General features: G+C 44.1%; 1 protein-coding gene across 1 annotated transcript in view; it reads right to left on the bottom strand.

Moving 5' to 3' along the window:
- Window positions 1-14,542, bottom strand: part of DCTN3 (dynactin subunit 3) — a 181,174-nt gene that overhangs the window by 115,336 nt on the left and 51,296 nt on the right. Inside the window, exon 3 of the mRNA XM_069626830.1 lies at window positions 8,405-8,491. Within this exon, the coding sequence (XP_069482931.1) occupies window positions 8,405-8,491 (87 nt within the window). The remainder of the gene's footprint in view (window positions 1-8,404; window positions 8,492-14,542) is intronic.

Here is a 14,542-nt window from a genome sequence, read left to right as displayed (position 1 = left end):
GAGAGAGAGAGGGGGATATATATTTTTTTTTTCTCACTCCCCTGCCCATTTTCTGCCTGAGTGCCTGAATGGAACCAGTTCCCATTAGGGGGCTGGCTGTCCCATTTGGACAGCCACCCACCCCTTTCTGTAAAATGCTGACAGATTGCAGAGGAGTGTGTGGGAAAACTGAATAAAAAGTGCGGTTCCAGGTTGAAAGGCAAGCGGACCACTGGAAACTGAAGTAACTGAAGCTGAAGACAACCAGAGATGCATGCAGTCCCTTCTCATCACAGTGAAGCGACTGCTATCTTGAACCCATTTTCTACTCAACAGAGGAGCTCCGAAGAGAACGACTCCTTCCCTTTGGCTGGTGGAACCAACCAGCCCTGAGACTAACTACAAATTGAGCCATCTCCCAAGGTACTGTGCCTTTCCAGAGCTGCAGACCGCGAATACCAGGAGACCTCTGATCCATTTGCAGTGCAATGTCTTTGAGAGGCTGAATCCATCCTGGTCTTTGCTGAGCTGTAAGTGAACCTCCAGAGGCATGATCCGACTCATTTAAGTCCCCCCACCAGAGTGCAGGACTTCAGAATCGAAGCTCAACCGGGCGAATACTGTCCTTTGTTAGTACTGAGAAAAAGACACCAAAACCGCAGATCGACCAAGGTGACCAAACACATCTGTGCCAAGTGTCCTCTCTAGAGACTGCTGCCGATACATCCCATTCAAACACCAGACGGAGGATTCAGGAAACCGGGCCTGTCGCTACTGCACAGAGGAGAATACAGCTGCAAGAGTTTCTTCTAACCTAAGGTACTGTGGAGTGAAAGGTATAACTTACCTTGGACCAAGAAGTTGCTCCAGAATGACTGGAGTGCATGAAGAGGTGTCCAGGGTGTCCACTCTACCTCTGACCCAAACTGCCAGCTTGTGTCCCTTTAGAGAGTGCTTTTGCTGGGTCTCCCTCGTTGTGTTGAATTGCCAAGTATCTTTCCTTAGAGACTAAAAGTATCCCGAGGAACCTTTGCTGTTCTACTGCTTCTTGAGACTTTGAATCCACTCCTACACTGACTTTTTCATATAGTTACGGATTGGACCTTTAAAGCATTAGTTTCCCCGAAAAGGATCTGTAGAATGTTAAACTCTGCTGCAGTGTTATTAGCCAACCTTTAAAAGACTATCTTATGTGGTTTTGCTAACTAAATACAATTACTGTAAAGCTTTGGATTAATGTGACTGTGCGGTAGTACCGATAATACTGTAGAAATGTCATTAATGTCAAACTCTGTAACAAGTGTACTGCGAGCAACTACCATTGAACCAATGGCCTTTGGCAACCTGTGTGTTGGTTAAGTGAACCACGTGTTACCTACCTTCCTTGTGTACATATAACAAATGTATATTTTAATATTACATTTTATGTGCAAGTCTTTCTTTGGACAATTGTATTTACTGGGTTAAGTGTACAACCTACAGCTCACATCTTCCGCTTATGAAAATAGCCGAACTTTACCCCTCCTGCACCAGCATTCTAATAAAACTGCCCCATACTAGGTCGCCCATACTGCCATGTTCCCACGACATAAAACCCACACCTTTCCTCCCTGCACTCAATTGCAGACACACCTAACCCACGTGTAACGTCCGCCACATCAGCCCGCATCCTCCCACCTAGCCGCTCCATCAGAATACCCAAGCCACTCCTAGAAGCGCAAGTCCTTACCCACCCCTTGCCCCTCCATCTGAAAAACCTAAGACTAAGTACACGTAGCCCCCACATCTCAGGTGCCACCAAGAAGGACCTAAGAAAGCAATCTCTTCTAAACTCCATCTTCCCCCACCCCCACGCCACCAAAATCCCCTAGGACCAGCACCCACAACAACATCCCCACTAAAACAAAATTAGGGAACAAACCTACTACCCAAATTCAATGTGCACTCATCAATGCACGTTCCCTGCCAGCTCATACCATAGAGATTCATGACCTTATCACGGATCTAGATACACTAGCCATTACTGAAACCTGACTACATGAAGCCTCCGGACCAGCTATCTGCCAAACCCTACCCCCAGGCTACATAATCTTCTGCCAAGATAGAACATCAAGGAAAGGAGGAGGCGTCGCCCTAATTCTCAAAGAAACCCTCAACGCTAGACAAATAAATACTACTAAGTCAGACAACTTTGATGTATTTGCAGTAAACATCTCTCTCGCCAAATGACACTATAACATTACATACAGTTTACCGCCCCCCTCTCGACTTCCAAGACAGCATCACACACCTCCTAGGCAACAACCTCAAAACTAACACCAGATTAATTCTCCTAGGATACCTAAATCTGGGCTTTAAAAGACCCTAAAGACAAGAAAGGCAAAGCTCTCACTTAAGCCGTTCTAGATATAGGCTTTACCCAACTGGTCAACAACCCAAACCACATCAAAGGTCGCATACTGGACTGGATAGCAGATCACAATTGTGACGCTGACATCAGCTCCAACACGCCACGTCCCTGGACTGACCCACTTTGCTGCTCTTTTTCATACCCTCCAAAATTAAAGGTAAACCTAGCCAAACTGTACCAGCCACCAAGGCAAGGTTTAAAATATTACTCACCAAGGACAGAATTCTCCCCTCCATGAAACATGAAACCTCAGCATTAGCACACTTTAAATCTAACAACCCAACAGAATTAGTAGAGCTCTATAACACTACTCTTAAGGAGGTAATAGACGCTGCCGCCCCACTGGAAAAAAAGAGTGCCAAGCACATACTACATGCCAACTCATGGTTCACTCAAGAAATCCTAGACATACATACATACATACATACATACATACCTTCAAACGTGCAGCACTGACCACATGGCAAACAAGCCCTTCCGTGCTCACACAAGATACCTAACCTGGGAGTATCGAAACAATACAAAAAGGAAATCTCCACAGCCAAAGCATCTGCCTAGAACACCAGAATCGAGAAAGCAAACTCCCAATCCAAACAGCTGTTCACCATTTATAATGAGCTGACCTTTCCTCCCACCTCCACTCAACCCACAGAGAAAAATGAAACATGGTGCAACACTATTCAACAGGCCATGTTAGACAAAATGATCACAAAACCTGCTTAAAGTCTAAAGTCACAACACCCAAACCCAAATCTTCTGCTACCACACCAGCCACCAATGGCCTATACGACACCAACACCCCCAAGCCCTTTAGGGAAGTAACAATACCGGAAGTCCTTCTGATCATGAAGCACATCAATCCATCGCTCTGCATCTGCCCTGCTAATCTAATTAAAAGACTGACTGCGCTTTCCCCCTTCATCACCACATTTATTAATACTTCATTCACCCCTTCCCTTAAGAAGCCTGGGTTCGGCCGCTGCTAAAAAGCCTACCCTTGACCCCGACTCGCCCAACAACTACCTTCAATCACCACCATCCCGTTCTTGCTCAGATCTCTGGACAAAGCGGCATATCTGCAGATCCAATCCTACCTGGAGTCACAGGCCATCCTTGGAAAAAGACAATCCGGCTTCCGTCCTCGTCATGGTACAGAGTCAGCCCTGCTTGATCTTGCTACTCGACTCCATTGACAAAGACAAATCATCCCTTCTCCTACTCCTCGATCTCTCTGCTGCCTTTGATTTGGTTGACCACAAGATCTTGTGCAAACACCTTTCGGATACTGCACACTTCTCCCAGGAAGCAACCATCTGGATTACCTCATTCCTGGAGAGCCGAGCCAGGAGGGTCTTTTCTGATCACACATCAGCCACCCCATCCCCCCATCGAATGCAGTGTCCCGCAAGGATCCTGCACCTTCCCACCCTACCGCTGTTCAGCGACCTAGAAGAGTTCGGCAGAGCCTTTACCAACTACGCCGACGACACACAAATTCTTCTCCCTCCATCAGGAGACTACAAGCAAGACCTCAACACTCTCCAGAAGACATATGCACGCATCCATGCTTGGATGGCAGCCAATGGCCTATGTCTAAATGGGGAAAAAAATGGAAATTCTTCTGGTAGGCCCCAAAGAGTACCTAACAAAACTAGATAACAAATACAGATCATTCAGCATTGAGAACACTGCCATTACAGTCTCAGCTGCAGTGAAAATCTTGAGTGTATACCTGGATTCCTTATTGTCAATGGATAGACAAGTTAGCACCATCTCATCATCTGCTGCTCTCACGACAAAAATCATCTACGCAGTTAAACCCACCTCTCGTATAAAAACTGCCTCAACATCGCAAGAGCCACCATCGGTGCAAGACTGGACTATTGCAACATCCTACTCCTGTGCACATCTGCCATTAACATCAACAAATTACAGACCACGCAAAACAACACGCTCAGAGCTGCCATAAGCATCCCTAAGAGAGCACATCTCCCAGGCCAGAAAAGTTGCCCACTGGCTCCCAATCAAAGAGCGCATAATGTTCAAGGCCCTCACTATAACACACAGATGCCTTTCCCAGACCGCCCTCCCTTACCTAGCTGAACGGATACATCAGGCACTCACCTATAGACCGAAAAAGAGTCCAATATTCCAACCTACTCTCAGTCTCTGCATTCCATAAAGCCGAAGCTGGTGGTACCAGCTTTGAAGTGTTGGCCCCAAAAGCTTGGAATGCCCTCCTACTCTGCCTAGGAAAGGAAAACTCCCTCCTGACATTTAGAAAGGTGCTAAAAACCCAAGTTATTCAACTAGACTAAACAGGATTGTCTTAATAAGGATGTACCGCTGTAACCATGGAACACTTCCTCAACAATGTCTTTGAACCTTTGCAATAATTCCCAAGAATTTGTTTTATATGTATCCAAGTGAATGTACTGTAACAGCACCTCGATGCCACAGGGCCGTGTGTGCGCTTTATAAATCCAAATGAATAAATAAATAATCCCGACTGCTCTGCCACTCCACCAAGGTTCCTGGAGTCATACAGGCGTATACTAAGAGTTGGGTAACTGTATGCCAGGGAATAGTTTCAGGAAGTCTTACCTCAAGTGGACTTCACGAAAACTCCCCTAACAATGTATACCACTATGAGGAGTAAACAATTTGAAGCACTTGAGTTGCAAGTTACTTTTTAAAAGTATTCGTAAAATTAGAAGCAAGAACATATTTTTGTTTCTGTAGATGTTTTCTTCCTCAAACATGCAGAGACAAGAATGCCCAGTTTTTAGACTCAGGCTCGATAGTACTGGCAGAAGATAGTTTTGTAAAATCTGCGAGACTGTCAGCTCACAGTGCCATTTTCTGGTATATTCCATAGGGAGTAAGATTACACTTTTTGTCCAGGTTTCTGTAATATATACTAGCATTTGGCACATTCTGTGGGAACTTAGTACTGGAAATAGAGAGTTCTCGTGGTTCACTAAAGACTGTACAGCCGACCACCCCTTGATTTGTTTGTTGCAGCCATTGAGGTATCCCAGAGGCTGATTAGAATGTGTACAGAATTATAATTCCATCCTTGTTTGTTATGCACTTTTTTCTATTAACCTAACTTTTTCTCATGAGTGTGTGGGTATTTATTCAGCATTGTTTGACCTGCAATGTGTCAAAGTAATCAAGTAGAGAAGGCGTTGAAGAGAGAAGCAGACGAGGAGATAGCATCAGGAGGAGGGTGAAGAAGGGGCAGAAGAGATGTTAAAGAGGTGCAGAGTAGGAATTGGTGAAAGGTGGTAGAAGGTGAAGAAAGTAACGAAGGGCGTGGTGCTGAAGAAAAACGCTAAAGGGGTGAAGGTGATACTAAGACCAACACAGGATGTGATGAAGGTGGGGCTAGAGGAGAAGATTGGGAAAGACCAGAAGAGGAGAGAAGAGCACAGAGTGGGTGACACATTCTGCATGCCTATGGGGTGTACAAGTGAGGTGGGTGGAGAACAGACACATGGCTGGGCATTAAAGAGGTCTGGCACATGTTTCCTACACCAGAGGGAAAGAGACGGGGCTTAGCGAAGTCTTGGATACAATCAGAAGTCTAGGTGATGGGAGGACAGTAAGAACAGGCTGGAGACTCATAGGGTCAGGGATCTTGGGGTTAACAGAAAGTCTCAGCCCCAACAAAAAGCCTCTAGCTCTTCTGACAAAGCCTACCTGTAGACCCAATTTAACCGCCCAATTTTTGAAAGGCAAGTATAATCATCCATTCTGGAAGGAGCTTGGGCCACATGACAATTCAAGCTAAAAGGCAGACACCAGGATTTAACAACCACACAACCATGAGATCTGTGACGCAGAGCTTGCTCCTTCCCTAAGAGACTGAGAGACACCTTAGTATGAAAAATATTTTGTTTGTTGAGAATCCAGGGACCCTGGAAAATGGTCTATTCCGACAGTTGCTTTAGAATAATTCCTTTAGAACACACTTGAACCTGTTTAGGAAGAGAACAGGACTGAGTAACAGGATGCAAATTTTGTGGGAGAAGGAAAAGCTTGCTGGCCTCATAGGAAAAGACCACCCGATTTAGTTTACTTTCTTTCGTTGATTCATCTCCCCTGGCCAATTTTCACACAACTGTATTGATAAGAGTATAGTGGAGGGTGAAGGTCATCTTCTGTGACTATCTCCTACGGGCATGTCAACAATTGAATATCATACAAAGTTGGATCTTTAGTCCACTCCCCTCCCAACTCTGTAAAGAAGGGAGGATGGTGGGAGGGTTTTGCGTGTACAGAATAGTTTCCATTTGGTTCAAATCCAAGTAACCCATGGTTATCCAGGGGCGGACCCCTAGCTCCCTCTGCTTTAGAGAGGCTAAATTTCCCCCTCAATGAGGCCGAACACGTGTCTGGGGGTGCTGATGGTGAGCTTGTTCAGAGAATTGCCTAGCATTTCGGCACTGGACTGCACTTTTAGGTGGGACTGGACCGATATGCACATGGGTATTTCTTCTGTGTGAAGAGTGCAGGAGTTAAAACATGGTTTTAGACCCTCCCGAGCCTACCGAGCGGAAGAAATTCCATAGAACACAGTATTTGACCCATGTTCATTTTAGGTAGAGGGGCTTCCACACTCTTGTTTAATAACAAATACAAAATATACTGAAGAGTCTGCCTACACCCGTATCCACATTCAGCGTGTTAGACGTCCATCTCGCTACAAAGGCATTTCATATCCAGGCCTCACTAGGTGGTGGGGCTCGTCAGTCAGAGTGATGTGGATGGGGCTAAGTGCCAGAGCATCTCCAATATCCTCAATTAAAAAATCCTGGTGATTTCCATAAAAGCAAAGGGCATCTTGGGAACGCAAGAATGACCACAAAATATTATATTTTTTTAATAGGTCTGTTATAGTGATCAAAGCACGATATTTGTAAGTATTGCATACCTGGCTCTCCGATCTTTTCATCTGTCGCACCTTAAAAGAAACATGTTGATAACTCACGACATACAAATTTGGACAGCCTCTCAATGGATGAGCAGCCCAGGCTGTTTCCACACACAGCTCTTCAACCAAATCACTCAGTCCCACTTAAGAGGCTCTACTGAAGCCTGCTCACGGGCAACAGACGAAGCCAAAGCTTGGGGGCATATCTTGAAGACTGCGTGATAACTATCCTGTGGGGTTTGAACCTTGGTCCTCCGTGAACAGTGCTCCGGCAAGTAAAGTTTTCAAGCTTAGCGCAGTATGGTTTCGTCCAAATGCCATCCCGCAGTAAATGTAACTCATGACCCATTGCCAAAAGCTCAGGCTGCTTCCTCAATGTCTATTCACAGATATGAGGTCAACCCACCATGTTATTTCATGCAAGGGATCCATGGGGGTTGAAGAGCACACAACAAAAACATCCCAAGCAATATATCAAAACATTTTCTAGATCAACCAATATCAAAACAAGCACATTTTTATTTTTGAAAACACAATGTTAAAAATAAAGTGCAACTGTGCAATTGAATTATACAAAGACCAGGCATGTATGTAGAAAGAGATGCACAAATTGTATAAATTGACAACGGAACAACATCCTACTCAATTAGACTGCTTACCCACTTTCCAGACAAAATCTAAACATGTTCTGCTCCAAAATGTTAAATCTAGACTACTCAAAGAGAACAGACCTAGGTATGCTTTGGAAAACTGCTAAACAGAAATAAAAACACAACTAAGAAGTACTAGGTCGGTTGGGAAGATGGCATGTCCATTTATTGCCCTGGCACACTAATAGTTTCATCCTCTTGTGATATGGTGGACACATCCTTAGATTAATAGAAAAATCATCAGTGCACCTCAAAAACAAATCCCTTCAAGGAGCACATAGCTAAATGAAGCAACTCATGTCATGGTTCTCAATTGTAGGCACGCAAGGTGTAAAGGCAATTATGTTTGTGATGCATGCATCATAACATTCAGTCACTCTGCCACGGTGTAAACTTGCACTTTGAAAGGCACACTGACAAACGTACCTGCAAGGATAAATTCCAACTTCATGGCATCAGGGACAGCGATTCTGTCAATGTATTCGGGGTCCAGATATTTCTTTAAATCTTCAACTAAAATAAGAAACAAAAAGTATGACACTAGAATTATCTTATTGACATAGGATTCAACTAAAGGTGTGTTGAAAAGGGTAAAAGTATATTTCACAGGTACTCAATTCAGGAATAACGTGTGCTCTTCTGCTGTGATACAGATATATACATTTTGAAATCCTTCAAAATATAAATTGCACTTGTGATAATGTTTAATAATCATACCTGTAGTGGTTACAGAATTTAAATCAATCCTAATTATTTTTGATTTATTTTAGAAATACTAAATTGATCGATAGTTAAATAAAGGCCCTGAAAAGGCTCTCCAGTTTGTGGAGGAAATAAGGACCACAATATGAGTGAAACAGGTGTAGGCCACTAGTTAGAATCATATTAGTATATCACTGGTCATTGTTTGGAAAAGAGCCAAAGTTTATAAATGTCTTACAATGGTATTTATTGCATTCATAGTTTCAATAAACCTTATGCAAGAGAAAGAAAAAGCAAACATAATACAGAATAAAATCAAAGAGAGAAGAAATTATTCAGGCTAAAACCTTAGCTAAACTATTTAAAACTGAAATACTCCATGAAGGTTCCTGTGAATTTTACATTTGGAACCAAAAGTAATACGCTGATAAAACTTCATCATACGCCAAACATTTTCAAAATGATTCCAATCATAATGGCCACAGGACACGGCAGAAGGTAGTCAAATGACAAAAGTCTCCATAGCTCCTTCACAGTAGCAACATCCTCTTACGCCCTGTATAGATTGGATCAAGCACCCACCACTTATCTAGAGTTAAATTTAACATAAATCTAAGAAAAGCAGTCCTAAAAGTCCTAGAAGGATGGCTCCATAAGTAAGTCGGCAAAACATTAAAAGGCTTGATGTGTAAATAAAAGTGCTAAGTATTATTTGTGCAGATCCAGACCTGCTCATTTCTTAGATTTACATTTTGTTGTGTTTAAAACCAGCTCTCCCTCAGAAGATTCCACTGATGACTTTGCAAGATAAAGATTTATTCAGTACCTTACAACTGCGTAGTTTCCGTTGTTCTGCCAGCTTCTCAAAAAAGGACACGGGGCAGATAGAATACAATTGCATCAATTTCCAATTTGTGTGCTCTCAAAAGATGTCAAACCCAACCTGTGTCTAATGACACCTATGGGCACACATTTAGGTAAAGCTAAAACACTTCGCCAAACATTGGCATCAATTTTATTAATTTTAGCTGAGAAAAAGGAAAATAAATATCCAAAATTTAAAAATGTTTCTGCTCCATAAATTAATGCATAACATTATGTAAATAAAACCACAGAAGGGGAGACGATAGAAAACTGACCAAAACGATGGTGAAAAATTCCCAATTGACACACTGCAGTCTTAAACATTTGAGTATAAGTTGTTAAGCATTTCCAATTAGGCAAATTACCACCTAGGCATTTGTATTGGTTTTATAGCTCAACACGAGATTTGTTTAGATAATAAACACATTTAGATAGTTTTGCACCTTTACCATGCTCAGATTTCATAATTAAATGTCTTGTTTTTCCAACATCAACCATAAGATCTAAAGATGGAAGATGATTGTTAATGGCAACTAAAGCCCATTGGAGGCCAACAGGTGTTTGATCACAGATAGTCATCTGCGTAGGCCATGTGTTAGATGTGCAAAGATCCTAGTTGTGGTGGATTAGTACTCCTATTTGTGAAGGCTGCAGCAATATCAGAAAATGAATAAGAAAGGGGCCAGGACGCAGCCCTGACGAAGTCCACGCTGCATCCCGATCATTTAGTACAGTACCCCTGATGATCTAAACAAATTTTAAATCATTGTATGCAAGTGCAGCACTTAAAGTTGGAGGACACCCCGTTTGGCTAGTCGAAGTTTGGACCCGTCTACAAAAATGCTTGAGGCAGGTCCAGCTACCCTACATGGAGTGGTCTACCTGCATCCTTAACTTGAGCATTAAGTAGTTGTAAAATCCAATAGTTCTGGGGCGTGGCAAGGTTCTTTTAAAAGGTTTGAAGTTCAATGAAGACTACAGAAGAAATAGCTTACTCGCCCATCCAAAAGCAAAACGGGCCTGTAATTCTTTGGGTTCATTCTGTTGCCCTTTTTAAAAACGACAATAATCATGGCTTGACTCCAGGATCTAGGCAGAGATTGCTACTCCAATAGATTTTTAAATAGGCTCAATAAAACAGTTGCACATAGGGCAGGATTGGCTTTAAAAGTGGTATTAGAGAAGCCACAGGAGCCCGGGAGGCTTAACATTTTTTAATAATCTCACAATTATATCATAGTGGAGATCCAGTCTCCATGCCCCACCTGGTATTTCCGAGAAAGCAACGTTGTGTGGCCCCTACCCCCCCAGACAATGTACAGCTTTAGAAAATGGGCTACCTAAACATCCAGAGTAAGTGCCAGAATGCACTTGTATCCTTCTTCCATAAGGAACCAATCATCATTTCTGAGGAGCATCAAGACCTTATGGTTGGTTTGTGAGCCAATTCTTGTAGGCCTGTTTTTCTTTCCATTTTATCTCAGTACAACAATCTGTTTTACTTTCTCTTAATCTCTTAATGGTGGACCGAAATAGTTTTTCCTCTCATGCACAGCCTTAACAAAAACAGATTCTCACAGGATTAAGTCATCTAGAAACAAAGTCTCTGCTTATGTTTAGCCCGCTCAATATTCTGTGTACATGTAACGCTCACCTGGTATCCACAGGGGCGCCACCCGACTTGGTTGGACTGCTTCCAACCTGGATTCGGCTCCCCCAGGTTCTCCTTCTGCCAAGGATCTAGTCTGGAAGACAGGAGTTCTGGTTTAGCCCACAATCTCTTTCTCTCGGGACCCACCTCCAGTGTGAGCCCCAGCGACCCCCTTAGAGTTTTCCTCACCTTGTGTTTCGATAAGATGCGCTCTCCGTCCTGCAGTTCTGTGCAGGGGTGCGTCGTGAATGGGCGCCTTGCTGCCAAGTTACTTCACTGGCATGGGCCCGAGAGTCCAGACTTGCTGCGACTCCGCTCTTGAGGTAAGTCTATTGTTTTTAAATAATGTGTCCGTAATTGTAATTGCCCTGGTTAATGTCCTCCTTCTCTCGTAGGTGCAGAAGGGATGATGAAGACGTCGAGCTGATGGAGAGGGCTGTGCTCGAGATGGTAAGTGAATGCGCGAAGCGCGGCAATATGTGCGCTTTTGCCGTTTGGCTAACCAGTATTATTCTTCTCTTGCAGGCCGCCATGATGTTCCTGGATGAAGCACGGCCGGGGGATGCGGAACGTTGAGTGGAAGATGTCCAGACAGCCGTCGAGTACCAACAGAGAGTTCGCTAGGTAAGCACGCTTCCGAATGACGCTTGAATGAGGAAGGCGAACGCTTACTAATGTTGTCCTTTTCTTTCCTCCTCCAGGATGCCACTTTCAAGCGAGGACGAGCTTCCGAGGGGACAATGGAGTGATTGAGGAGCTGGATTGCCAAGCAGGTAAGGATGGTTAATGGTGTTGTTCTTTTCTCCTTTGCTGGTGCAGGCCTGGAATGCTGAGGACAGATCATGGTGAACGTCACGCTGCGAGTGCAGAGCAATGCGAAGCGTGTGCTGCAGCTCGGGCGTGGCTTAAATAGTCTACAGGTATCCCAGGTGCCTTGAGGGCTGACCACACCCTAGATGCTAGACCGCACGGTTCAGTTCTGAACTGAACCATGTGGGGGCAGCCATGTTGTTCCATTCCCATTGGAAGCTCCATCTGCCATATGAGCCCGACTCCAGGAGAGTCTTGAGGGGCATGATTGGGCCCTTGGGGCCCTGCATGAACACTGATGGGGCCCTGCAGGAACACTGATGGGGCCCAGAGATCCCGAGTACGAGGGCCAGAGGCTATGGCCATGACAGTACATGTTCCATAAATTTGTGAGACTGACAGAAACGGGATAGTTACACACGTTTCTGCCTCAATCATCGAATTGATGTGGGTCCCCAGACTGGGCCTCCATGTCAGTCTACAATTGCTGGCACAAACTTCGCCTTGAGCATCCACTTTCATATCCAAGGTGAAATCCTGTATAAAAAGGACAAATCTAAGCTAAAGCTACAACTTGAATATGGATGTATCTTGTGAATTACAGGTCCTAAAGGTTGCCCTGGATGGTAGTTAAATACTACATAGAAGTCTAAACTTAGTAAATAATAGGTTCCTAAATAAGGTACAAGCAGTTTTTTTTTTTTTAAACGCTGTTGAAATAATGGAATATATATCTGAGCTAGGGGTGTCAGAGTATTTGTTTTATGGCGGTATGATAACCTTCTTGCCAAATGACAGTAGATCATGGTTATCGCGGTATAGCAGGTGGAGTTAACTAATCTTAACAAATATCTTCTTAAAGGTCATAAATTGTCAGCATTTTGAAACTTGTCCCTTCACATTTTTTGCTGATCCTCCACGAATCTAAGGTGGCTGCTGATTTGGTCTTTAATGGCGCTCGCTAGTTGATCGCCTTGACTGAAAGAGTGACTAGTGGAAGTGTTAAAATGCACATTTTGAGCAATGAGCTTGCTGCTCAGTCACAGGTCATCGCTTTGAAAATCGACCTGCATTATTTTGGAAACACATAGTGTTAGGGAGAATTCTCATTTATGGCTAATTTCCCTTACCTAGTGAGTCCCTCAGCAGCTTTGCTGGATTTCTGGGGTTTATTTTTTCCACCTGGTAAGAGTGTGAACCTTTTTCTCACTCTTACAGTGTATTTTTTATGTGTGTTGTACTTTTTGTGCTCATGGGCTATGGAGTGTCACCAACTCCCTAGGCATCATCTTTTTACTTATGTGTCACACAGCACCTTTAGTACAGTGACACAGGGATGTCTTTTAGACTTCCCTTGTGAACTCCATTTCTGGGGATGACTACTGTCCCCCAGAAACATGTAAAGTCAAAATTGGCTTTACTAGTCCTTTTTAATACAGACCCAGTACAAACCATCTTACAATGGAGTACTGGAGGGGGAATATCTTCCTTCTGTACCTCAAAGGGGCACTTTGTGTCCCCCTTCCCAACTCAACATGGCTCTATCATTTTTACACGGAAACCCGTGTTAGTGTTCTGGCTGTGGTGACAGACGTGAACATAAAACCCGCTACCCCATATAATTTTTATTTTGGGTCCTAGCGTGGTTTTCGCCATTTCGTGTTGGAAAGGTCTTTCTTCTTGTTTGCTTTTTCGCGCCAAACCAGGTTTGGTTTCCTTGTTCTCCGTCCTTTGGCGGTCTGGGTGTCTAGGTGGGCTGAATGTGAGGGAGGGGTTTAGTAACCCCCTGCACAGGGTCTCCTTGGAGACCCTAGTCGCACTTTGTGTCCATTGGCTGAGGTGGATGTCCGGGCTGTGACAGCCAGACTGTGTGAATGGGGGATTTGGGCATAAAAGGCAGGACTCTTGGGCTGGAAGTCCAGAGTCGCCACTGGAACTACAAGAACCAAAGAGAAGTGGAGAAGAGGACGGCTGCTCCAACTCATGGATCACGGTGAAGCCCGGCTGCAGTCCTGAGCTATCTACCCCTCAACGACAGAGAAGATCCAGTCGAGTCTTCATTGCTTGAGCCTGGTGGGATCAACCAGCTCACCTTCTAAAGCCAGAGAATCCTCTTCTGGGTCGAAATCACTGCACTGAGCTGTAGTGGTCCGTATAGCCATCAGAAGAGCCCTCTCCTGTTTTTAAGGAGCGCAACTTTTATTCATCATTGCTTTGCTGCTGCTGGCCTCATCCCTGGGTAGTGTAGATCGCTCCAGACGTCGTCGTCGTCCTCCCTCACGACTGAAGCTTCAGGAACCGTGAGTATGCAGGAACTATCAGGAACAACTGTCGTATCACCAGCTTTCTTCACCCGAATAAGGTACTGTGTCCATTTGGTCGTTCTCTCCGTCTGACCTTGAGGAATTGGGGTGAACCCTTTTCCTTGCCCAATGCTTGTCCTTTCTTCTTTCCGTCTTATAACTTTTGCCTCCCTTTGACAATATCCATGTACTCCTGGCAACGTTAATCTTGAACTGTTCTCACTGTGTGATCCT

Source organism: Ambystoma mexicanum, chromosome 6p (genome assembly GCF_040938575.1).
Source record: "Ambystoma mexicanum isolate Mex_15411 chromosome 6p, UKY_AmexF1_1, whole genome shotgun sequence".
Lineage (NCBI taxonomy): Eukaryota > Metazoa > Chordata > Amphibia > Caudata > Ambystomatidae > Ambystoma > Ambystoma mexicanum.
This window is presented reverse-complemented; position numbering and strand designations above follow the sequence as displayed.